Source organism: Uloborus diversus, chromosome 1, assembly GCF_026930045.1.
Source record: "Uloborus diversus isolate 005 chromosome 1, Udiv.v.3.1, whole genome shotgun sequence".
NCBI classification, from domain to species: Eukaryota; Metazoa; Arthropoda; class Arachnida; order Araneae; family Uloboridae; genus Uloborus; species Uloborus diversus.
Genome location: NC_072731.1, coordinates 116,283,183 through 116,310,362, shown reverse-complemented (window position 1 = coordinate 116,310,362; position 27,180 = coordinate 116,283,183). Strand labels below are relative to the sequence as shown.

At 35.3% G+C, this 27,180-nt stretch overlaps 1 protein-coding gene across 1 annotated transcript in view; it reads left to right on the top strand.

Annotated features, from left to right (window-relative positions):
• The window catches only part of LOC129231654 (protein Wnt-7a-like), a 337,423-nt gene extending 311,123 nt beyond the window's left edge, over positions 1-26,300 (top strand). The window contains exons 3-4 of the mRNA XM_054866021.1: positions 12,094-12,365; positions 24,147-26,300. Coding sequence (XP_054721996.1) covers positions 12,094-12,365; positions 24,147-24,653 — 779 coding nt within the window. The 3' untranslated portion in view covers positions 24,654-26,300. The remainder of the gene's footprint in view (positions 1-12,093; positions 12,366-24,146) is intronic.
• The last annotated feature ends 880 nt before the right edge of the window (positions 26,301-27,180 follow it).

Below are 27,180 nucleotides of genomic sequence, written 5' to 3'. Positions count from 1 at the left end.
TATTAATGTGGTCAAAGCTATCCTACCATTTAGACGAACTTTAAAACACATCAGAAATGAGATGCAAAATAAATTATTCTAATAAAAATAATGCAAATTTAAAGCAGGAAAATAAAATTTCTAAATGATGCTCATTTTAATGATACCCTGTAATTCCTCATGATGTGATCCTAACGATACCCTGCACCCTCAAATCCCACGAAATTTCAGTCGTATTTCGTATTTGACGCATATGTATTTGTAGAAACGTATTTCGTATTTGACAAAAAAACGTTTTTACCGAGGCTTCGTGAAAAACGCTGCGATTAAACTGTTCGTCAAACTGTGCAAACAATTAGTCAAATTGACGGAAAGTCATTTGAGAGATTGTGTCCTCGTTAAGAAATGATGTGAGGATCCATTTACCTAACTTTTAATCAGGGGCGTGCACAGGGGAGGGGGAAGAAGGGACACTTGTTGGCCTGGGCCCGAGCCTGAAGAGGGCCTGAGATTTTTAAAATGAGGCTGGAAATATATGTGGAGACATAGGTGTAAACAATAAGGAGGGGACCCGTAAAAGTCATTTGTGAGGGACCCCAAAATTTCTGTGCCACGCCCCTGCTTTAAATGTCTTATAAACAACTCTATGTATAAAGCTACAAATAACCGCCAATTGCAGGCAAATACCGAACAGCTCTCTAATAGAACTTCGGTATGTGCTTGCTGTTCTATGTTACATTGTTGCAAAATATTATTTTTATCTCAATAAACGGTAATTCTGCTTATTCAAGAATTTGTTTTGTTAATTGTCCATTTCACCCGAATTATCCGGTTTTCGACCATCCGGATTACTGCTGGTGCCAGCTATTCCCCTGATTGATCTCCATACTTTTAGAAAGTTAAGTTTCCTTCAATTTTTTTCCCCCTTATAAGAGTTAAATTTTATTTCCTGTTTTAAAACTAAGTTAATCGGCCATATTTGTAACCCCTGACACACAAAGGAGGGGGGGGGGTTAAGTTTGGCGTGCATGTGTATCTGTGTGTTTGTGTATCTGTTTGTGGCACTCTAGCGCCTAAACGGATGGATCGATTTTGAAAACAAAAATTGTTCGAAAGGAGAGAGTGTTCGAGAGTGATCTCAGTTAGGTTGCGTCTTTGGATGACATTAACTAACGAAGATATTAATTAAAAACCTCTAAAAGGTTTTCGTGATTTTTGCAAGGAAAACATATTTTAAAAGTTTAAAATTTAATACCAAAATAAAGAAAAAAAAATTCCACGTCTGATAGAATGTGTTTGGAACTTCCACGTTACATAAAATTCGACTGACAACGTTTTTTAAAAGCAGTTTTAATAACGGCTAAGCCTTTATTCACGCGATTGATCAACGAATTCATTGTTGGCCGACAAGGAAATTAAAAGCAATGATTCAAAATTTTTATTTGTTGCCAGTTTCTATTTCTTAGAAAATAAAATTGAAATAGATTTTTGATAGTATAAGGCTTTTAAAAAGATTTTCAATTTTCCCTCTTGATTCTACAGTTGCGACTCAGTCGGGATTTTTTAAAGTTTTTAATTTTACATTTCTTGTTAGGAAGTAAGTTCCCCTCAAAAAATTCTCTTTCAATTTTTCTTCCTCTTTTGAGAGCTAACTTATATTTCCTGTTTTAAGAACTGAGGAAAGCTACCGCTTAAGCAATAAATTACCTTTTAATGACTATCCTTCATTTAAGTACTCCATCGATCCAAATAAATCTCCTCTTTTTTAGAACAAAATTTACGCAAATAAGCCTTTACCTTTCAGAAATTGTTTCGCCACTAGTAAACCTCCTCCATTTATGTTTTAATTTGTCCTTATAGTGAAGTTCACCCTTTAACGAACTCATTCACTCCTCGTAAATTTCCTCTTTTATGACTCTAAATAGTTGTTAATTAATAGTAACATTTTAGTTAAGAACTCTATTTAGCAACTAAATATCCCCAAACATTTTTATAGTTCCATCTAAAAAATAATGAGGGATCACGAAAATGTCATTTGCATTTGACATATTACAACTTTTTTTTTTTATACTGGGTGTTCCGTTTTAAGCTGCAAGACCCCTATTTTTGCAACAGTACCATACATACTTCCGATTGCAAAAATGTTCAAAATCAGGTGCAGAGTTGAGATATTTAAAATTTGAAGTAAAAATGAAAATGAGTCAAAAAATACAAAATTTAACTTTTTATGCGGGGCCTAATAGGTTCCCTAACTTATATTTAGGGTAATAATCTTCATTGAAAAATAATTCCAACACAAAAAGTTTGAAACAGGGGCGTAGCTAAGGGGGGGGGGGTTGGGGACAAAAACCCCCTTCCGAAACGTTTGTCTCAAAAAAAAAGAGAAAAAGAAAAGAGAAGAGAAAGAAAAAAAAAAGAAAAAAAAAGGAAAAAAATCAAACCGACTTTTTTTTGAGTAACAAAGGTCAGAAATTCACTTCGCTCCCCCCCCCCCCCATACATACGCGAAACGACTGTCCTTTTCTTAATCTTCCTAGAAAGCGTATTCGTGGAACGCATTTCTCCCTTTTTTCCACTGCCCCCTCAGCTCTTAAAGACAATTTTCTTTGTTTCTGAGTATCTGAGTTGAAGAAAATGTTTTTGTTTGCTGCTTTAAAGATCATTGGGCTTCGAGTCCGAAAATGATAGCATAACTGGAACTCGAGACGATAGAAGTTTTTGTTGGTCTGATCTCGTGTGTGTCATAGGTCATAGTCAAAACGACCTTTGCTAACCAGAGTATCCAGTGCAACTGAGTCACAACTGACTACAACTGTATTCATGTCGAGGACTGCATACTAAGTGCCTTGCCTCCATTATTTTTTATACCGATAAATGGCAGCACCATCACCAGATCGAACAGTTAATGAGAATTTAGAACTAGACCAGGAGCTAATAGCTACCTGGTGCTAGCACCCCCAGAGGTACCGTTTCACTTGGAGGACATTGAGACCACGAGCATATTTAACGTCGCCCAGTTCCCTTTAATGACGATGGTGGATCTTCGACTATCGATGTTCGAACTCAGGACCCTCCGGCCCCGAATCCGACACTCTACCGATCGGGCTACCACGGCCCAGTATCCATTGCAATCACATTGATTTTTCATCCAGTATTTACTGGATATACTTGGTATATTTCATTTGGAAACATACAGTCCGTTTAAAATAGTACATTCTAAGTGAAAGTTGTTGCATAATGAAGCGAGCAAAACCGACAACAAGCTTTTTTAAACACAAAGAAAAAAATGAAAATGAAGAAAGGGATTGCTCTAAAGAGAGAAAGTTTACGTCATCTGAAGAAAACGAAGTACAGTCTGCAAAGCAGCCCTAGTCCCATCGGACCCTTCTGAAGGTAATTTTATTTTAATTCAAAAGAAAAACTGTATAGCATTACATGAATAAAATGTTAAAAAACGAAATGAATCTAGACTATTTCTGTTAGCTTGGTTCTTATTAAAAAGTAGAAAATAAAAAAGACTTCTGTTTATAACACTCGAAAATTTCTGTTGCTCTCTCAAATAGATATTTATGTAAATTCTAAAGCAGCTAATAAAATTAAAAATAGAAACTTGAGAGGATAACAGATGGTATGCAGCTTTGAGCGTATAACTTTCTACCGCCTATATTTCTTCCATAATTTTTTTTATTCAAATTTTATTAACTGCTTTAAAATTAGCATAAATGTAAATATATAAAAAGCAACATATGAATATAACGATATGAAAAGCAATTTCATTTTTTGCGGGTTATAATTCAAGAAGTCTTTTTTTATTATTTTTTTTTCATACTCTTAGTGCAAACCAAGTTGAGGAAAATAGTCTTTATAGTCTGACCACCGATGAGATTGAAACTCAAACATCCAGTTTACAGGCGGAAATGGAAGTATCTATAAGCTTTCAGGGATGCCAGCTTTTGTAGATGTGTGTTAGCCTCCAAATTAAGCAGTCACCTTTGAAATGAACGGAACACGCTCATTGGTTTGGATTGACTGGTTTTGACAAGACCGTTGCTGGAAAATTTCACTTTAAATTAAATGGAGGGAAAAAAAAAGTTGAATTTTCCATGACATTAGAAAAACATAATAACATTTCTTTGCTTTTGTTTACTTTTACACAAGTATCGGACTTGGAGCATTCCATTCCAAACTATGTAAGATTCACCTCCCTCTTATTTTTCTAATACTAAACAAAGTTTGCACACACACACACACACACACACATATATATATATATATATATATATATATATATATATATATATATATATATATATATATATATATATATATATATATATATATATATATATATATATAAAAGAAGTAACCCCCCCCCCCCCGAAAGTCGGATCTAGCTACGCCTCTGGTTTGAAATTAGTACGACCAATATTCATGGATATATGAAATGCAGCGTTTTGTGACTTACACCGCTGTGAATAACACCTTTTGGGAGAAAATATAGCAGTTAACAAGAGTTTGAAATTACATGTAGCCCGGTCAAAATAGACATTCGAGTTCGGAAAAATTCCCATAAAGCTGAAAATTGGTACAGACCTTAAGAACATTATTATAAATGAAATGTCAAAAGTCCCCATCGATCCGAGTAGAGCTAAAAATTTTATGCAAGGTCAAAGGTCAAAATTGAAATTTAAAAAAAAAAAAAAATTGAAAACATTCGTACAGTGCTGAAAATTGGTACAGACTTTAAATGCATCATTGTGAATGACATATGAAAAATTCCCATCGATTCTACTTGAACTAAAAATTTTATGGAAGGTCAAAGGTCAAAATAAACAAAAAAAAAACTTAAAAAATCGGAAAAATTCGCATAGAGCTGAAAATTGGCAGAGACACAAAATACACAATTATAAATGAAATATAAAAAATCCCCATCGATCTCACTTAATATAAACATTTTATGCACGGTCAAAGGTCAAAAAAATTTTTTTTTTTATTTTGCAATTATTTCAAAAGCATAACTGTTATTATAAAAAGCGCATATTAATATGTAAATGATATAATATGTTGAAAAGACGTTTTTATATGAAGTTCAACTCTTTCTGGTTCAAATTATGTGAAAATGGTGAAACAAGTACAGCTTTATTCCTTGTTTAACGGATATAAGATGCCTCTCAGTACCTATTATCCCTAATCAGATTCTTCAGGTGCAGCAGCAACAATTTCTCTAGCCTTTGCATACAAAGGTTGATCAAAAGTAACAAGTAATGCTTTGTATTCTCCAAAGCACAAAGTAAAGTAGTGTATATACTATTGTAGTCATTTGCAGGTTGGTGAAAAAATGGTAAGAACAAAATTGTAGACATTGAAAAATCCATATTATTCTTTGTTAAACCTTCAATATAACCGTTCCAACCTGGTAGCGATAAATTATTCCATTTCCTATGCAACCATAACAAATCTATTTTCCGGAGTAAGAAAGAAGTTGTATCACTTTCATAAGCAAAATTATGAGCAGTTATTTTACTATATCCTACTACACCATTATTGTGGTACTCTTGTGTTGGCACATGAGCTTTTTCTGCAAAATCTTATGCAGAAATAATTTGTTTCATTCGCGATAAAGGATCTTCTGCTAAAACTGAACTTCTAGGAGTAATAATTTGGATTATGCCCATTATGTGTAGAGTGTTAGGGCCATCTAAAGTGTGTACGTTAATACCAGCATTGTCTGCTGCGTATTGAATAAATGTCCCGGTTTCTGGTATTAAAATATGTGGCTGATGGTTAAAAACTGTAGCCGCCTCATACGCCATAGTATCATTATACGAAGCACTTAAACCAAAAGACGAGAAAATTTGTATCACACGTTTAGATCCAAATCGTCGATGAAAAAAAACTGAGAGACCCAATTGTAATCTCGAGATGAAAGATCTAGGACGAACAGCAGCCATAATACAGTGGCTGACACTAGTACATATTAATTTCAAATGTTCCAATTTAGATCGTTTTCTTTTTAAGATAATTTGCTCCAAAGAATAAGTCAATGACTCCGGAATGTCACTATTAATATTTTCAAACATTTGGCATGGCGGGGGATAATTGTTACTGTCGCACACGACAGATTGAATATCTTCTTGAATAATTTCTGCCGCAGTCTTTAGTATCCTAAATCTTTCCTCTTTTGCTGTTTTTTTTATTTATTTTCGTACCAAGCTTTGTTCAGTATATCGTGCTGAGTGTAAACAAATCATTGCTAAACTTCCACGTTTCTCGGTTATAATCATTCTATTGCCATACCTTAACTTTAATCTGTTTTTGATTGTTTTATCATCTGGGATTTCAGTTTTACAAATATTTTTTAGCTCTTACAGTGAAAACTGACAATCATCATTATTTTCAATATAATCAAATATTTCTGTCATTGCCATAGTAACAGCGGGATTTTCAGGACGACCTGCTTTAAGACCTACAGAACGCTTTAGAAACGAAGTGTAACAACTAGAATGGTACTCCGCTTCAGCAGCAACTAAATCGTATTCATATTGTATGCGTGCAATAACAATTTTTGCTACGTCATCTGAACGATTATGTGCAATCTTTAGAATATTGTCTTTAAAGGAAAGAGTAGCAACTTGACAAATTCTACGCCGTATATTCTGCTGTTTTTTCTTTTCAGTCTCTTCATTTGCTTCATCACCACAAAATAAGCAACAGTTTTTAAAACAAAATGTTGTCTCACCTGATAGGACTCTAGTACGAGGTGGACTACTCAGAGATGTACTGGCCTCTGTCTCTTGTTGTCTTTAAGCTGCTGCAATGCCCACTTTCGGGTGTACATTTTGCGACACTACATGAACTGATCCACCGACTGTTTGTCTTTCAAGTATTCAACAAACCCATCGTTCCTTGCACTACTTGAATCAATTAAAGATTTTAGTCCGCGTTCAACAGTAACAATTTCGCCGTCAGTCAAAGATTTATTGCAAATGAAGCAATCTTGCGGCATCTTTGAAGAAATATTTGTTAAGGGTACGTATTCATATCAAAAATAGTATCAATAAACCCGACTTTTCACAACAAAGAATCACTCCCTGTTAATAGGAGCACTTGTGCGACTGACTTTGCTCATACAAAGGAATCTAAGAGCATCCACTCTCCCCTGAATGTAATTTGATCTTTTCAATTTGAAGGGGGGGGGGGTGTGAATCGTAAGAGGGAATAGGCATAGCGGTCAAGTGTAGTTTCTCTAGGTCACTCGAAAGAAAGAAAAGGAGCTTCAGTACTATTTCCAAGTTTCAAAAACTGCGATACCTTATAAATGTTATCATTTATTGGGGGGGGGGGGGCACAAATATTGAGCTTTTTTAACACCTAGGTCAGATCCAGCTTCTGGTTTTGGAAGTACTCGTTATCAGAAAGGGATCAAAGTAATTTTCGGGCACAAATAGGGGGTTTAAGGTCAACGAAATATGTCATCAAAATGCAGCTTTAATTTTGTCGTTTACGGGGGGGGGGGGGGGGGAGGGCTGGGGGTTAAGACCACCAAGGCACAGCCTCTAAATCTCCGCTTGTATGTACATAAATGCATGGTTTTAAACCTTTGTATCCTCTATTTTAAGACACTTACCGTTTAAGAGATATTTGTGAAAAATTGATTTTCTGAGCTTCGACCTTGAATAAAACGTTTAGCTCCACTGGGATTCGTTGGGAACGTTTGAAATTTCGTTTATAATGATGTCTCTAATTATTTCTATGGTAATTTCATAGTGAAAGTGCAATATTTGGACAAAAATTGGGATTTTAGGGTGAATTTTTAGAAATTTGAGTCCCTGAACTGCAGTTTTAGACTTTATTTTATCGCTTTAGGGAGAGGGGGGTATGACCCCTTGACCCATCCACTGAATCCCCTCCCGTTTGTGCTTAATTATGTATTAATTATCTATTAATTATCTACTAATTTTCAATCTTTGTATCCCCTATTTTTACACTAACACTTACCGTTTAAGAGATAGTTGCGAAAAATCGGTTTTTGACCTTTGACCTTGAATAAAATTTTTAGCTCCATCGGGATCGATGGGGACTTCTGACACTTCACTTTAGTGTTGTCCTTAACTATATTTGTGTTAATTTCATAGTCAAAGTACCAAATAGGGGTTACAAATAAGGGGTCTAAGGGAATTTTTTTTTTTAAATATGTCTCTAATGCCATTTTAACTTATATTTAGTAGCTTTAGGGTGGAAGGTATGACCCCCATGACCCATACTCGGAATCCCCACTTGTTTGTACACAATTGTATACCTTTCAAACTTTGTAACCTCCATTTTTTCGCTAAAAATTATCGTTTGAGAGATATATATGAAAAATTGATTTTTTGACCTTTGACCTTGCATAAAATTTTTAGCTCCACTCGGATCGATGACGACTTTTGACATTTCATGTATAATGATGTTCTTAAGGTCTGTACCAATTTTCAGCTTTATGGGAATTTTTCCGAACTTTCGCTTTTTTTTGGTCTATTTTGACCGGGCTAATGTGTGCATAGAGTGGTTCATCAAATTTTTCGAGGTTTTGCCGTGTGTTTTTTCGTATCACGGCATAACATTTGCATGATCTTTTGAATACCAATGAAAATTATGAATACCCTTTTTTTTAATTTATTTATTTATTTTTTATTTTGACAGCCTGTCATTCTTCTGAAAGGGCGAGAAGTTCCAATCTTATCTTCTATATGATCCCTTAAAACTTTGAACTGGAATATCTTCTTGAGTTTTGGTCGCACAAGTGTCAAGTTTTTTGTGTCAGTAATAGTTTTCAATGTAGGTTATTTCTCTAAACAAAACTTAGTGAACCTAGGGCCAGTATAGAAAATTAAATTTTGTATTTTTTGACCCATTTTTATTTTTACTTCAAATTTTCAATATCTTAACTCCGCATCTGATTTTGAACATTTTTGCAATTGAAAGTATGCATCTAAGACAAACGGTTGCGAAAATAGAGGTCTTGCAGGTTAAAACGGAACATTCTCTATATAAAAGAGAAAGCCGGTCATGAACCTTAAGTCAATGGGGATGTGTAAATTAAGAGTACATTAGGGACCATGTGAAACGAAAAAAAAAGCTCTTTCCAACTCGACGACATCCAAAATTTTTCAAAAAAGAAACACCATTTCATATAAAATCCATTACGGCTGACTTCTGAACTCAGCTCATATTTAGACGAACGTCTTCAAATTATCGGTTGAAGGCCCTTCTGTTCAAAGACCATGCATCATTTCTGTCACTGAACAAGATTAATCGACGGGAATTGACCGTAATGTCGACATTCTATTAAAACACTCACTGCCATTATATCCATCGATGTCATTATTTTAATGCGCCTGTACATGAGGAATACCGGGAGCTGCGGTGGGCATAAATAATATCTGGCAACAACCCTTTCATCCATCCACTGACCCGAAAAAACGCAACAGAGCTCATTAATCATGATGGCGATCTCCCCTTTTCTCTTTACAGGAGTGTTAAGGACTACCGTTCGTGGCCTTCGACCCGAAGGATCAGCTGGTGGCCTTAACGGATTCCAATGTGGTGACGGAAGGAGATATAACAATGTATAATGCTCGTGGCTGTTGAGATGTCCGAGCAACTTCGGAATTGAATAAATTAAGCACCTGAAGTCGGAAACAATGCACCCCCGCCTGCTTTAGAGTATTCGGTACCTTGTACAAGGTTATTGGGCCCGTGCCGAGGAGAGGTACAATAATCTTGCCATTGAGCACCAAACCACCTGTTCTCGTGAGAGGCCGAAATTGGAGAATGTCGACTTTCGCCGGAATCTTTTTTCTTGGGAGGGGGGATTAAGAATTAAGTAAGTTAATTTAAGTAGTTAAGTGCTAATATTTTTTGCTGGCAGTCCGAGGACCGATCAAGTTTTTCCGCTAACAGGACCTGCGGTCAAGAGACCTTGATCGAATATGCAAGATTCTTTTATTTATTTATTTTTTAAATGCATGTGTGAGTTTGTTTAGATGACTGTTTTCAATACCGCTGGCTGATTTTACTTTAGAGAAAAAATCGAATTACTCGTATATTTCAAAGGGAATTTGAAAGAAACTAAAAAGTCAAACAGGTTGATTTTTGATAGTTCACAAAATAGAACTAAACCTGACTAAAAAAAAAACAGTAATTAAACTAACAGTGGAACTTATATCATGCAATTTTCGAGTAAAGATTCGCGAAGACAATATATAAGACTTTTCAAATAAAACTTCTAAAACTGCCAAGAAATATGTAAACAAAATCGCAAATAAAAGTCAATACTGCGGTATCTGATGCAAAATCAGACAGATTTGATATGAATAAACAAGAATTTCTACATGAACTTTTACTGAAATCTCCTTGGGTATCATTATGCATAAAAATTAGCCCAGCAAGTCGAATGCATGCTTCCAAATTTTCTTGCAGTGAGTTAAAAATAATAATAATTTTAACTTACCTTACTTTAAGGACTTAATCACACGCCGGTCACACAAGTGCACAGCGTAATTTAATTCTTAAAAATATGAATTTTTTGCTGTTTTGCCTTAAAAAAGCTCAAAATATAAAGTTTATGTATGGACAAACCAAGTAGTAATTATTTATCAATGTTTGAAAGAGGACTAGATGTATGTAAAATGAGATAGTCAGAAGCAAAAGGATGCAAGTGCCAAAATAAAAAATTTGGACTTAACCAGTACAAATGGTTGAGAGAATATATCCTGTTTTGAGGCAAAAGATAGTACTAGAACTCCTGGTAGGTGTTGCTTTCCACCATAATTCTGTTTTTTTTTTTTTTCGATGAAAGCCGACCTGAACTTGAAACCCATTCTACTCAAAACTTCAAAACGTCCGTTTACACCCCTATGCTTCTCACCGCCTCAATTACGGTTTACGCTTTATCATCTTGTTAAAAGAATCAAATAATAGTACTAATTCCACATTAGCTACCAGCTTGTTTGGCTCTCTTGGCTCCCTTAAGAGGGTTTTCGCCACCAGCTCAGTTACTTCCTATTCCAAGCTGATGAGTGCTAAAAAGCACGGAACTGCAGTCCTAAGATAGAATAACTGAACTGGTGGTTATTTTATACTATTTGCACTAAGCAATGAAAATTGAGTAAATATTTGCATTTGGACTGCTAGATTTTTGGCTGGGGGGTCACATGATTCTTGTGCACTCTGAGAAGTCAAAGCCCTGCTTAATATGCATGTAAGACTTTCAACCAATCATTAACTTAGCACTGATTAAAGTAATGAATAACTACATTGAAAATGTAACGACTAATTTAAATTTCTCTGTGTAAGAAGTATGCATTTTACTTCCTTGTAAAAAAACCTGAAAGTATCTCAAATAGAATGTATAACAAGCAATGTCATTTCGTCTACCAGAACTGAATGTTGAAAGCATTTAGATGAATTCATTGTCGCAAAATGCTCTACAAAAGATACATCAATAGCTGGAACTGAATCTTAAAACGTTTTGAACACACGGTAGCCGATGAAGCAAATATGCATTCCACACACATCAATTTATTTTATATGTTGATTTTACGATTAAGTTCCAAGCTTTCCTCACCCAAAAAGAAGTGAATTTTTCTATTTTTAGACTATAATGACTTGCAATCTTTGATTTGATCACGCATTCTAAATTATGGGATGAGATGATTTATTTTTCTGTCTCGATTGGTTATGACTTTGTCAGATAACAATGGGGTTTGAATTCTTAATGCATGCAAATGATCTATTAGAGTTCCTCTCTATGTAAATTTTGTTCTTACTTCGACACCTAGTTTAAGGTAAAGCAAAGCTTGTATTTTTATTATAATCATCATAAACAAACACCTATCAGGGGGGGTAACGAGAAGGGATCCCCCTTTTACTTTTGTAATTATTGTCAATTCTTGTATAGTATTTCAAGAACACGTAAGAAATGTTGTAGTTACCCCCCCCCCCTTAAGAGGAGCTCTCTACAGATTAACAATACTATCAACAGTAATTTTTTGTTTGTGGCGGTACCGCCACACTTGATTGTAACTAAAATCATTTTTGCACTAATATTTCTCACTCTTTTCTTTTTCTCAGGCAGCCGGGAAGCGGCCTACACGTATGCAGTGACGTCGGCGGGTGTGACGCACTCCCTGACGCGGGCGTGCGGCCGGGGAGAGCTGCGGGGCTGCGGCTGCGACACTCGACGCGAGGGGCTCCTGGACGCTACGGGCGGATGGAAATGGGGCGGCTGCAGTGCGGACGTGCGGCAGGGCGCGGGCCTGGCGAGGCAGTTCCTCGACGCCCGGGAGATGGAGGGCGACGCCCGATCCCTCATGAACTTGCACAACAACCGGGCGGGCAGAAAAGTACGTGACACTGATTTCTGTCTCTGTAAACATTTGCTAGACCAGGGATTTCCAGCATTATTTTTTTTTTTTTTAGTCATAACTTCTATCGTACTGAGGTGATAAAAGTCGCGGGATAGCTCCTATATCGTGTTGGACCTCCTTTTTGTCGGCGAAAAACAATAACATGAGTTTAACAAGTCAGTGGATGTTCCTCATGGAAACATTGAGCCATTCTGCTGCAATAGACCTGTATAATTTCGAAAGTTCTACCTGTGCGGAATTTTGTGCACAACCTCATCTCTCGATTATGTCCTGCAAATGGTGCACTGTTATCCATAAAAATTCCATCGCTGATTGGGTAGATAAGTCCATAAATGACTGCTAGCGGTCTTAAAGAAGCTGCCATATCCATTTCCAATCAGTGATCGGGGCAGTCGGGCTCAGGCCCGCGCCAAGCCTGATCGGCGCCGTCGTGCAAATGTCTTTTGAGCGCCTTCATGCAGTGATATTCGGGGAAAATATGATTAACATCTGGAGTGAGATTTTGTAGACAAATATAATGTGAGAAAAATTACCATAGGCATTTCATTTATTTAGAAAAACAATATGTAAACATTTTGTGCTTTGTTAAAATGTACACTTAAATACATTTACTGAAACATATATTTTTTTTAAATGTAGCATTGAAAGCAAATTTATACATATGTTTATTACATGCTGAAGACATCTTATACTAAATATACTGATTGACACGATCGGCTAAGAGTTACGAAACAGTGACGCAACCGGAAATTAGTTTTAGGGAAGGGGGAGGACACATAATCCCCTCCCCGTATGAACTTAACTTCAATTCTTCATCAGCCGAAACACGCAATTTTATAGAAGTTTGGTAAGACCTCATTTGGAGTATGCTGTTCAGTTTTGGTCTCCTTATCTTAAGAAAGATATTAATGTATTGGAAAGGGTTCAAAGGCGGGCTATAAGGCTAATAAATGGACTTTCTCACTTAGACTACGATTCCAGGCTTAGAAAGCTAAAAATGTAGTCTTGAGCAAAGAAGAGACCGACGGGACATGATTCAGTTGTTTAAATTTATTAAAATGAAAGATGTTACGGGGCTGAAGTTTAGCACTGAAAACAGGACACGGGGTCATTGTTTTAAGCTATTTAAATCTCAGGCTAACGTGGATATTAGGAAAAATTATTATTATAGCAGGGTAGTGGAACCTTGGAACAGCTTACCGGAAGAGGTGGTAATGAGCATTAAGAGGACCATTGATATTCACTGGGGATTAAATTGACTAGGACCAGTCTAGCTGGGCCCAGAGCCTGTTGCTGGTCGTCACTTTTGTATTTGTATCTTTGGAGATGTAAGGGGGAGAAAAAGTTCCGGAAATTTCTCCACTATTTTCTAAAATTGATGTCTTAAAAACACGATTATAGACCATTCTAGCTGCCGAAGGGAAAGACTAATTAAAACTTGATTTTAATAGTTTTTATTGAAAATACAAAGGAATTTCTTCGTCGTTGAAGGAAGTTTGAGTTTAGACATCGGTGTGATATGGACACAATGATAAGGAAAATGAAAATTAAATGTTCTAAAAAGCAAAATTTGCATGTTTTTGTTCTGCAAACTGCGCTACATATCGATGTAAATGCTTAATAAGCGATTGGGGGGGAGTCGCATTCTATTTTTACAATTATTTCGCTAGGTACAAAAATTAAATAATTCGAGAAAAGGAAAGTGGCTGCTTGAAAAATTTCACGACTTACAGTGCGTCAAATAGCATCAAATCTGGATAGATAGAGATCGGTCCATTTAGAGCTTTCTCAAAAATCTCTGCAAATAAGGACCACAAAGACGAACGGGTAGGAAATCTTTCGTTTCTGCAAGTGAGAAACACAAGGTAATAAGAAACGAGCTTGCTTCAAAAAGCAAACATCAAGAGGTATTACATTGGAATTCAAGTTACGATGGCAGTTCCCGAACCATTCAGCATCTTTAACGAAAAGAGAAAACGTTTCATTATGTGAAACTAATGTCATGACAAAAAAGTTCAGAAGAGACCAATTGGTTGAGCGTGCCAAAAATACGTTGTTATGGGTAAAAAGTGGGATAATGAAATCGCTTTTGATGAGAAAAAGTTTAACTAGAATAACTAGATGGTTTTTGCTATTTCTGGTACGATCTCTGTGAAGGGAAAAAAAAAATATCTCGAAGCGTGCATTTGGAGGTGGTTCAGTAATGGTCTGAGCATCGCAAAGGAGGAAAACTATACCAATATTTTTTGTACTTGGCAGAATTAATTTTAGGAGTAATGCTGATGCACTGATAAACATTTTTTAAACCAAAATCACCTTTAATTATGAGTTTAAACTATTTGTTCTAACAGAATAATGCCTAATTACATGTTTCTCAAAATTCGAAATCATCGCTTGAAGCTTATTTCGTGAAAGTACTGTAACGGCAGGACAAAATGCTTTACATAAGTTTAATGGAAACTGAGGCATTCTAGGACACGAAGTATGAGAAAATGGTATTCAATACCGAAACCTTTTTGTATGTGTGTGTGTGTGTGTGTGTGTGTGTGTGTGTGTGTGTGTGTTTTTCTTCTCTATTCGTTGTTAATTGTTTGTATGTTGTGCTCATTTTATTTTGTGTATTTTGTACTGTTGTGCCTCTTACCTTCGGGCCCTATATGATACTATGTGGTGCATAGGGAGTTTATTTTTTGTGTCTAATAAAAAAAAAAATACCGAAACAAGCAAGAACTCATTTTTTTCTATCGAAAAAGCCAGGATAAAAGTTTCAGAAAACGTTCTTTAACTTCTATGACATCAAGACTTAAAAAAGTGATTGAAAATAAGGGAAAAATTACTAGGGTTTATCAGGGCAAAACTCTCGTTTTCCTTATAATTTTGTCCAGTTTTAGCGATGGCATTTTTTTATTAACCACGGTAAACCAGTTATGTTTCATATTTTCAAATGTTCTCTATTCCACGATGATTTCTAGCATAAAAACGCATTTTGTGTATAAATTTCACTAAATTATTTCTTTCTTTTTTTTTTTGTGTGTAATTTTTCTGGAAGTAGCTCATTTTGTTTACGCATTCAATCATTTATTAAATTACATACGTTTTCATTGATTAATTAATTAACTTGAATTCCTTCATTTAATATTTCCCTTATTTACTCATCCGTTCACTATTTCATGCACTCATTTATATTTTATCATTATTAATTTTTTTATTTATTTATTCGTTTATTCATAAATTCTGTTATTTACCTATGTATTTCACCAAAAATATCTTTAATAGTCAAATAGAAAATATTTCATCAGAAAAATATTTTATTTTTCACTTTGCCCCATGAAAAAAAAAGAGAACTGTTTTTTGAAGGTACAAATCTGCTGCCAAAAATTAAAAATAATGGTTCAAAGCAAGTTTTATTTCGAAATACATTGTCCTATATTTATGTATTGTAATTTTCAAAGTGAATTTGTTTTTTGCTCATTTTTAAAAAGGTAAGTTATCTTAAGTATTTCCCTTTGCCCCCCCCCCTCACATGCCCCTACTTAAATTAAGGCTAAAAAATCAATTATTAGACTTCTTCGAGGACCCGATTTACGCCCGACCACTTAGCGGTAATTAACTTTCTCTGGGCTACTGCTACTCAGGAGTAGTCACAAATTATCAGCTACAATACTAAATTGACCCTAAAAACAAAAACATAATTCGTCTTAACTTGTTTCAGTCCATACTTACCAGACGCAATACCTTGGGCATTCAAGATCATAAATCAGTCCCGGACATCAATGTAAACGTCTACCCAGAGAATAATTTAGAAGTTTCAAATCCGAAGAATGAAAATTAGTTCCATTGCACACCCTTTTACTCTGATATATAAGGTTTGAACACGAAATAAAGTAATTCACACTTGTTCCATCTCTTGTTCGCTGTTTTTAATTAACTCCATAATAAATGTTGCCGCCAATCGGTTTCATTTTATTAAAAAGTGAAGAGCGAAGACACTAAGCCGGCTATTCCCCTCCCCCCTGTCGACCGGAACCCACGGCTACACTGAAATTGATACGCGTCACAGCACGCAATGTTGCCATGTGTAAAAAAAATTGAAGATTAATTTGAGATAACGTTTTTTAATGCTCTTAAAGATGTAAACTAATTATGGAAGCAAATCCATTTTGTTTCCCAGCGTGAGTTTCCTACAGTAGATTGTGAAAAAAAAAAGTTTTATCGACTAACAAGTTGAGTGATTCGTTACGTTTTAATGTTTAGTGGACGAAAATATTTATTAGAGGTAATATGTATGTGTGTGTGTGTGTTATCGCCTAGTTTGGAATCGGGCATTGTATTAAACGCCTGTCCTAGGCATTCTATATGATACCAAAAACTAGTCAGTAACGTATGAAACAATCAATATTTCACCTATTTCCTGGGTATTCTATAATGGAACGCTAAATGGGAAGCTGGCAAAATATAAAATAGTACATTTCCGATCTGCTTCGAATATAACGTGGTGAGGCACATGACTTTTAACACGCGCTCCTCAGGTTCTGAATTTGTCAGTAGCGCTTCGTAGTTTGTTTGGGAGTGTCAAAATGCATGCAACTTTGCTGGAATTTGTTGAGCGAAAAATTATGTTTTTTCTTCTGTTTAAACTTAGTCATTATATACGAATTTTATGCCCAACAATAACAACTCCTGCAAATTTTTACTTATCAGGTAACGTTGTACTTTGAAAATATATGTTTTCTAAGAGTTACATGAAAAGATATGTTTAAAGTGATCCAGTGAGGTTGATGGTCTTATCATTCGCAAAAATGTTACCCTAGCTAAATGAAAACTAATAATAAACGTTCAGCACCACCCCCCAAAAAGCTCCTCCTGTCTGAAATATCCAAGCAAAAAAAGTTACCTATATCTGATAACATCCCTCCCTCTGGACGCTCCTCCGCAACCCCCTGTGGACGACCTTCCTTCGTTTCAGGTAATGATCACTCACCTCTTAACCCTCTGACCTCTCGCTCTGTGGTAACTTGGCAACAATGTGGACAACAGAGAGCGGTGCCATTGTGGTCGCCTGCCACTTCCATCCTTCCACATTCCCTTCAACAGAATCACGGGGGATTAAGTTCTTTCTGTGAAACAGGAATCGTCTGTTTTACTACCGCCTGTCAAACGCAGAGAGGTAATGAGCCTCCTTGGAGAATGGAAGCTTTTGACTGCGGAAAAGATGTATTCGGCGGGGAACAACGATTTAGAAGACAGACAAGACGGCGAGGAAAAGTGGCTTCTCTTTTAGCCTATTCTTTCGACTTCCTGTATTGTCCATATTTTGAAATGATTTTCCCCCCTCTTTTTAGCCCAAGTACTTCGTTCCCACACTTATTTTTTTCACTCTTAAAATATTTGACGACCAAACAAGCCGTACACCAATACATTACACAAGTGAATGGGAAGGGTAAAAAGGCATGTTTGTTATTTTGATGTGCTCGTAGATGTATGAACATAAAATATGTACAATGGAACTTCTGTGAGTTTGTTGCATTGTTGCAACAAATCTCTTGGACTACTTGTAGTGAAATCTTCTATGTCGATTTCTACTTCCTATTGAACTTAGCTTAATTGGTCATTCTTATTGAACTGTACTTAATATTGCGAATGAAAAGAAGAAAAAAACATTCGTAAGCTATTTCTCATTATACATATACTTACTACTGGTCGGCAACTACAGATCAAAAAATAGTTTACTACTAACTAGGGAAAAGTAGAAAATCCAGTTTCATTCAGTACTTCTCTGGGAGTAGTTGCATCTACAAGTTAAATACCCTCTAACAGGAAAACAGGTTTGATATCCACTATTTAGACCCGTATAATAGAAGTAATAAATCAGCAGTGACTAGTTACTGCTGAAATTATATTTACGTATCGCAGCACTTGAAAATTATGATAGTATTTATGTATCCTCACTACGAAAAGTTTTAGAAGAACTTAAAGATAGCATCCATGCGGTAGTGATGACCATAACGTAGTCTGTGGCGCAGCGAAGTGGTGGAGGGTAATTCCCATGGGCGGATTTACGGGGGTGCGCCGCACCCCTAAAATTATTGGCGGTGTTTTGAAAAAAATTAGTTTAGTATATTTCACTCAGAAACGCAGTTGGGAAAAAAAATCATAGCTGATTATACTAGTAAATTTACTTGAATCCACTGTATCACCACACGTCGCTAGTGCAAGAAAAACATAACTGTGCTCATGTTAAGAATTAAAATAATTTTATCCATTTGCAAAAAAAAAACCTAATAAATAATTTCATGCAAATAAAGAAACTTCTCAAACAATTTATAGTTCAGTGCTGTGTTATTTATAAACTAATTACTGTACATTCGTGATTAATTACTGTACATTCGTATAGTAATTGCATGTTCTGTAATTGGGTATTTATTCGTATACCAATACCAATTCTTCAATTTTGAAACAACAATGGCTAATAAAGTGCAAAAAAAAAAAAAAAAAAAAAACATGGCTATTGCGAGAAACTTTATCAATAAAATCTACACCGAAATCAACCGAAAACCAACATTTTTAAGATGAATTTTCAAAAATTTTTGAAGGAGGACTCCCGGACATTTTGCTGCAGTGGTGCATCTAGGGGGAACGGGGCACAAGACTGGTGACCCTCCCCACAAAATGCTGAGTAGATGTTTAAAAAATATATGCTTTATTTTTGAAGAGAAGAAAAGATCTCATTTTGGGAAAACGCAGTTATTTTACGAAAAAAAAAGAATGTTGGGAAAAAATCTTAATTTCTCTTTCAAAAAGAAATATTGACATTTAAATTTTTCAACAGCTTCAGATTATTGGCGGCGAATCGTGTGCCTCCCCCCCCCCTCCTGGTACAATCCTCTTTCTTTCATATCTCCCCCCTCCCTTTTTTTTTTTTTCATTTTTTCTATTTCGTTTTCATTTTTCCTATTAGTCCTAAAAAAATTTCTTCTCCAAAGCCCTTTCTTCAGCCAAAATTGTTACAAAGTACCTCAAATTTCGTTTCTTGGGCTTCACTTTCGCAAAATTTCCAAGAAAGATCTTTTAACCACCTAAATGCATCGAAAATCATTTAAAATTGCGTTTTTGGAGTTTCAGTTTTGAAAAACTGGTCCTAACGTTACCAAATATGGTCTTACACTCATGTGTTTAAGACTTCAATTTTGGAAAATATTCGAACAAGGGCCTCCGACCCCCTTTCTCTAATATCATTGAAGAGTGTTAATACTTTGGTTTTGAAAACTACTATTTCGAAATATTTAAGTGGAAGAATCCTTTTTTTTTAATACCATGGAGTATTGCAGAAGAACTTCATTTTTAGGACTTCAATTTCGAAAATTTTACAGGGGAGAGCTCCAGAACACCCCGTCCGGTAACAGCAGCAAAAATTGTCCTCCGTAGTATTTTTAGAACTTCAATTATGAAAAGTTAAAGAGGTAGCGTGGGGAAGTGGTTACGTATTTCTATCTGCTTTTCAAAAAATCGATTGGAGACAGTCTGATGTGAGTCTCATTCCTAACCCAAACTATAAATATGGACTATAATCACATTTATAAGACTAAAATTTCTAAAAATAGCTTTAGAGCCACACGTACCTTTCTTGCCCTTAAAATATCACCAAGAACTGTAAAACTGCGTTTCCAAAACTACTATTTCAAATTTTTTCTGGGTGCGTGAATCCCATTCAAACCAGTAGCCTGATTCATCCATTGCTTAAATGTTAAGAATTGTCCATCCCCTAATCTTACCAAATATGGTTTACATTGCGTTTTTTAGATTTAAAAGTGTGTCCCGCCCTAAAATTATTTCCTGATTTCGCCACTGCCTTGTTATTCCGGGAATACCCCCCTCCCTTCCCCAGATCCCTGTTATTGTTGCATCCCCAAATATTTCGACCTAAATCCGCCTATGGTAATTACCTCCCCTCTCCCTCCAAGCCCTTGTTTTAAAGATTATTCCAATCCCTGTACACTAGTTTGCACACAGGTAAGGACTGTTTTGATCAAAAAGCATCCAGAAGGTAGTTCTGATTGTGCTAGTGCGTAGAGTAACTGTCCTGTAAAAAGTTGTGTCCTGCAATGGTCATCACAGCCACATAAATGCTGTCCTTCCTTGAGTTCTACTAACTCTTTTGGTGTGTGTGGGGGTATATAAAGAATATCATTAATGTGCCCCCAAAGCACGGCAAAAAACAGATGAACAGCATGCATATTGAAATACACACACACACACACACACAAACCGCTTTTCTTGTTTTGTCGTCATTTTAAAAAGAGTGCCTGGTTAATCAAATTTCAAATCTTGACGAGTTTGTGGTAATTTTCATATATTCTTCATCGCTGTATGTGCAATACTTTTGAGGACATAGCGTTTCGAAAACAAATGATTCATTTATAGTAACATTGGTAGTTTCTGTATTTTGACACTGAATATAAATCCCACATTCTTCTCTTTAATTAACTACCAATAAATAAATGAATTTAACACATACCCAAGTTACTCTGAATTTGTGTTACTAAAAACTAAAAATAAAAAAAACATTATTAATCGGAATCTTTTTTTTTTAATTTTTACATTGTAATTTTTTAATTTCCTACTTGATCTTTTGTGATACATTTTATCAAAATCTACACCTTGAACACTCCTTAAACTAAATTAAAACAACAGCAGAAATAATCTTTAAGTTTTTTCGATGTACAACAGAACATGATGCAGGTATATAAAACTTGATCTTCATACGAGTGCATATATTAATAATAATTAATGATCTTTTAATAAAAAAATATGCATATTTATTTCAACCATCATCGTGAAAGAGATGTTCTTTTAAAAGTGTTCACTACCTTTAAATGTATGCGCATAAGCCAGAAAAGAAAGATAAGTTCAAAGAAAATGTTCAACAGTTTGTTGAAAACTCAAGGTAAAAATGATTAATTTAGATCTACTCTCATACATGAATATTTAACAGATAGTGAAACACGTATGATTGTAATATGCTGTTTGGTTAAAAAGCAGAGGGCAGTTATTAAGTGTATGAAAATAAAAACACTCACGGTGTAACATCTATTAAGAGAATACCCTTTTCCTTAATTAAGTACTCATTAAAACCTAACTTCTGTTAGGAAATGTATTAAAAACTGGTATGTAATTAGTAAATAATGGAGTGATGTTAGATAATTAGTAAGATAACGGAGTGATGTTAGATAATTAGAAGGCGCGTTTTTAGTTACCAAGATCAATATGTGATTTATATGTGCCAGTAACAACACAACTGCAATATACTATGTGTCAAAATTAAGTGACTGGTAGACATAACTTCTACTGAAGGGTATTGTTACACACAAGGGCGCCCACATTCAAAATTGTAAGGGGGGGGGGGCTCAGATATTTTCCACATGGTTTAGCAGGATATTTTCCCCATGTAAAGCGATTTCAGGATAGATTAAGAGTCATTAAAAATTGACATTTTTAATATATTATTCATTAACGGCTGGAGAAGAAATGTTTTTACATTTATGCAAAGAAAAAAGTACTAAAAGCAAGGAAGTTTTAACTTCTGGGGGGGGGGGGGGGCACGAGCCCCCACTTGCTCCCCTATATGGACGAACATGGTTACACACAACCTTCGGCATAATGATACACGAATTTATGCTCGGAAAAATGGCAAAACTATTTTACTCGGCAATTTTACGATAAAAATTATATTTCATATTTAATACTCAACGATGATTCCTCTTCATAATTAACATAGCTCTTGAGAAACCGAAGAGAATGTAATATTTTCAAGGTTGATACAAGTTTTCTGACATCGGCACCATCGGCGTGTGCCCGCAATGCTACCAGGAATAGCTTAATAGTCCTATTAGTACACACACACACACAAAAAAAAGGAAGAAGAAAGCAAGAAAATTAATAATTAAAAAATGAATTTGTTTCTGAGAAATTGAAAATTTCACAATCAAGGGTGCAAGCCAAGTTTTTAACATTTTTAAACCATTTTTTATATTAAACAGCATACAAAGAGGCCATCCACAAATGATGTCACGCTTTGAGGGAGAGGACGTAACAATTTGTGGGACATCACACATTTTATTTATAAAAATATATTTTGAAAAACTGCTTGACATGTGAAAAGGGCAGTGGAGGGGTAAGGTAATGTGTGACACAGGGAAGGAAAGAATTCATTGCTAGGAAGTGTGACATAATCTTTAACTTTAGACAGCCTCAAAGAGAGCAAGCAGTACGCTGTTGTGATCATGGGAGGCGGAACTTAAATTTTTGGAAAGGCTGAAATTCTCAATTTTCTAAATAAAACTATGGTTATAATTTTGCCGAATGATACTCGAAATTTCGTCAAATGATGATAATTTTGCTGAATAGATCTTCAAATTTATCCGAACGATGATAATTTTGGAATTCGTCAGACAAATTTAGCCAAAAAAGAAGTTTTGGAAGGTCACATTGACCTCCCGTGACCTCTCATCGGGGCGCCCCTAATTGTGATATTTAAAAAGTTAAAAACCTTTTTTTCATGAAGCAATCCTTCAAAAACAAATTATCTCTGCATATTCAGTAAAAAATGTACGCTTTCGTAAATATAAAAAATAAAATGTTATTGAAAAAATTGCAATTTTTATTTAAAAAAAAACTATTTTAACGGTCTAAATGAAAATAAAGAGTAAAGTCTGAATGAGCACATTAAAATATCTTAAGCATAAGATGTTCTTAAGTTAGGCATGATTTAAAGAGTGCTCTTTCATAATTACCGTATATAAGTGTAAAGTTAAGCCGGTGTGTCATTTATTTATTCAAGGAAAATATAGGGGATTAAATCCAACCATTGCGACAAAACATCAGCAGAAGCGGTTACCGACAGGAAAAAAGTCATGCGGCCTAGTTAATTGATGACGGGATACAAATCTGGTGCCACGGCTTAAAAATTGCTTCAATGTTAATGGTGACTATGTTGAAACGTAATAAATTGTTCACATTTTAATTTGTCATGTGATTTTCAACCATCAATAAAGTTTCTTTTCCTTAATTACAAAACGGTTCTCACTTAAAAAAATGACCCTCGAATAACAGCAAACAACGATAATAATTTCAAAAGTCAAATAGCCTTCATTTTCGTTTGTCACACACACAAAAAGGGAAAAAAAAAACCTATAGCTCTCACGGAGATAAAAAAAAAAGTTTCATTGTAGGTACTATTGGAAAAAACTAATATTATGGCTAAATATAAATTGTATCAGTAAAAAATGCGTTTTTAAAATTTAATGAAAAATATTGATATGAAATTCAGCGCTCAGAGTTGATCTTTTATCCCTCTCCTTCTACTTTCCGTCTGTTTCCTACCTCAAGTTTTAATCGAAGGACATTTAGTCTTTTTGAGTGCTTTGCCCTTATTTTAAAAGTAAAAATTTTTCCTCTGAAGAACATTTTTTGCTTGGTAGAACCAGTGCAAACCTACGGGTTGGGTCACGGGAATTATCCCTTCCCCTGTAACTAAACACAGCCTAAAACTGTATTTGGGGACTTCAGTTTTGAAAAATTACCAGGCAGAAGGCATGCTAAGATCCCGAATTTTACACTTATGACTCTCCTCCCGAAATGCACAGGTTAGAGTTTACTGAATTTGTAAGCAAGAACTTTGGAGAAGATTTTAGAACGCAAATATTGTTTCGGTTGAGAAGACATACGTATCTTTCTCTAATTTATGTTTCTTTATTTCAGGCTGTCATCTTCACCATGCAGACGGAATGCAAGTGCCATGGCGTTTCTGGTTCCTGTACCATGAAGACGTGCTGGAACACGCTGCCAACCTTCAGCAAGACCGGTGATTACCTGATGCGGCGCTACTACGCCGCCAAACGTGTCTTCGCTCTTTTGAATCCCTCGAAAAACTCTGTGTCACCTACGAGGAAGAATAGACCCCTCTACCTCCGCATGCGCAGAAGCAAGAGGTCTCACAGAAAACCTAGGCCTCGAGACCTGGTGTACCTCGAGAAATCGCCAAATTACTGCGAAGCAGATCCTATGAAAGGATCTACAGGAACTGTTGGAAGACTATGCAACAGGACATCGCGTGATACGGACGGTTGTGACCTCATGTGTTGTGGGAGGGGCTACAACACGCACCAATACGTAAAAACATCGCAATGTAATTGTAAATTTCATTGGTGCTGCTATGTGGATTGTAATGTGTGTAGAGAAAGGACGGAATTATACTCTTGCAAGTGACGCAGATTTATGAAACATTCTTATTGGAGTTTTTGAAACTAAGAGTTGGCAAAAAGAACAAATGTGTTAATATAGTCACCAACAACTGATCCGACAAATATGATATCGTCTATTTGTTGGTATGGAAAAAACGTTTCTAGTAAGAAGTTGATTTATAAGTAAGAAATGATTATTTGGTTCGCAGAAGCTTAGATCACAACATCTTTCTTGCGATGACTACTTTGATAAAACATATGAGCCAGTGAGAAGCAAAGGGATGCAAGTGGACTAATTTAAGTTTCGAGTAAAACGCGTTTAAAGTAGGTATTTTTCTTTCTACATCATGCTATACAGCAACACCTACCAGGCTACTAGTACAATATCTTGCCTAAAGACAGAAGAGAGGTTCCCTTACCATTTGTACTGGTTATCTCCAAATTTTTAATTTTGCGACTTGCATCCCTTTGCTTCTCACTACCTCATATTAACTTTCACTTTTTCCGTTTGAATATAAAATCATGCCACAACAAAGAATCCTTCAGTAGAAGAGAATTTTTAACCATTGAGCTAAAATGACAGTTGAACTGCTCACTGAGCATACTGAGCCACACTAATAGCGCTAGGATGAGTGGAAAACAAAGTACCAATAAACTCCGATATTATAGCAAGACAATTTACATATCATAGTTTGAAACGTGTTATAGTTAATAATATCCACATGTTAACATAATATTTAAATCATTGAATTTGTTACAGTAACAGCTGAAAGTTTAAAAAACTCTCTCGCTTGCAACGTTGCAGCAAAGTAGAATATACTTCAAACTCAAAGGCAGAAAACTGTTTCAATTTCAACATTTCAAAACCGTAAGACTTTTGATAAAGCCCACGAAACGACATGTTCCAATGCTGGTTGATTCTCTTTCATAATTTTGAATGTCATAATATTGCTTGTCTAGCTTTTGGGATCGAAAACCTCATTGCAAGTGCGATTAAAATAATTACTCCAGTCGTAACTGGAAGGGTTTTAAAATAAGCTCAGTTAATCTATTCTCGATAGCTTATGCAAAATGAAATCAAACCATGACAATGTTCAAACATAATCAGCAAAATATGGGTTATATTTTCTTACAATACTAACAAGCTTAACGTGTACATATGCTTTTAGCAATGAACGGTTCGTCCCAAACTTTTTCTGAAAATGCGTCAAGTGATCAATGCATTTGGAGTAAACTATCGTCAGTTTGAACCGATGCTTCAATTCTCATTCCATATCACAGATTCAAGTTTTGTAACGTCGATACCTTATAATTTGTGGTAAAACGTCTTATGATTGCATTGCAATATCATTTATTTTGTGTCGTGTTCTCAATGTGTTATCATAGTTAAAAATATATCGAAAGTCTCAGTCAAGCCAAAAATTGTGAAGAAGAACTTGATATTGGTGTTAACAAGTTTACAGTATCATGCTTGATGAGTGAAAAAGTGCCAAACAGCAAAAAACTACACAAATAGTTATGGTTTCTCATAAAAATTCGTGCACATGCAGAAATCAGAAAAAGGATTTTAAAACTCAATATGTATTGGCAGATATACTTGATCTATTGTTAGTACTGTTGTCTGGTTCCTACAAACTATTATACTCACAAAATATGTCTGAAAAAATCCTTACTTTTCCATTAAATGATTTTTTAATTTAATACAGTCTAAATTTAAATGCTCTTGTCAAACTGTTGTGGAGTGGTGTGTGAGAACACATAACAACATCAGCCACTTTTCCTTATTTAACAACATAAAACTCATTGTTTTAACGATAACTTCATTTATATAAAGATTTGGCTCATTAAGCAAGCCATTATATATATATATATATATATATATATATATATATATATATATATATATATATATGTATATACACGCACGTGTGTGTATTACTGTGAACCTCCGAAATCTGGTCAATGTCAACATTAGCCGGTGAATAGAAAAATTAGCATACCAAAGACGTTGGCGAAAGACCGAATATTTCCGGCAAAATACCTGTTACTGTTAACATTCTCCAATTTTGGTCATTCATGGTAACATATGAGGTAGCGAGAAGCAAAGGGATGCAAGTAGACTTTATAAAGTCTCGAGTAAAAACGAGTTCAGAGTTCAGATCCTAGGTAGGCTTTTATTGTTTTTCTTTTCTAAATCATGCTACATAGCAGCACCTACACCAGAACTACTAATACCATCTCTTGCCCCCTAAAACAGAGGTTCTCCTACCATTTGTACTGATTATCTCATAAGTTTTTAATTTTGGCACTTACATCACTTTGCTTCTCACTGCCTCATAATGTATATTTATTTATGTGTGGGGATTGTTGCCAAAGAGTCTTCAACAGTAAAACCCAGTATTAAAGATATTATTAATATTTAATTGATGCCTATTTACACAATGTAATATTTACGAAGAACCGTTTTCCCAATGGAGACGTCCCTCTATCTCCGCTTTCTAACAAAATGTTAAACCGTCCTCGTGCTAAATTGGAGGCAACGCTCACTGGCG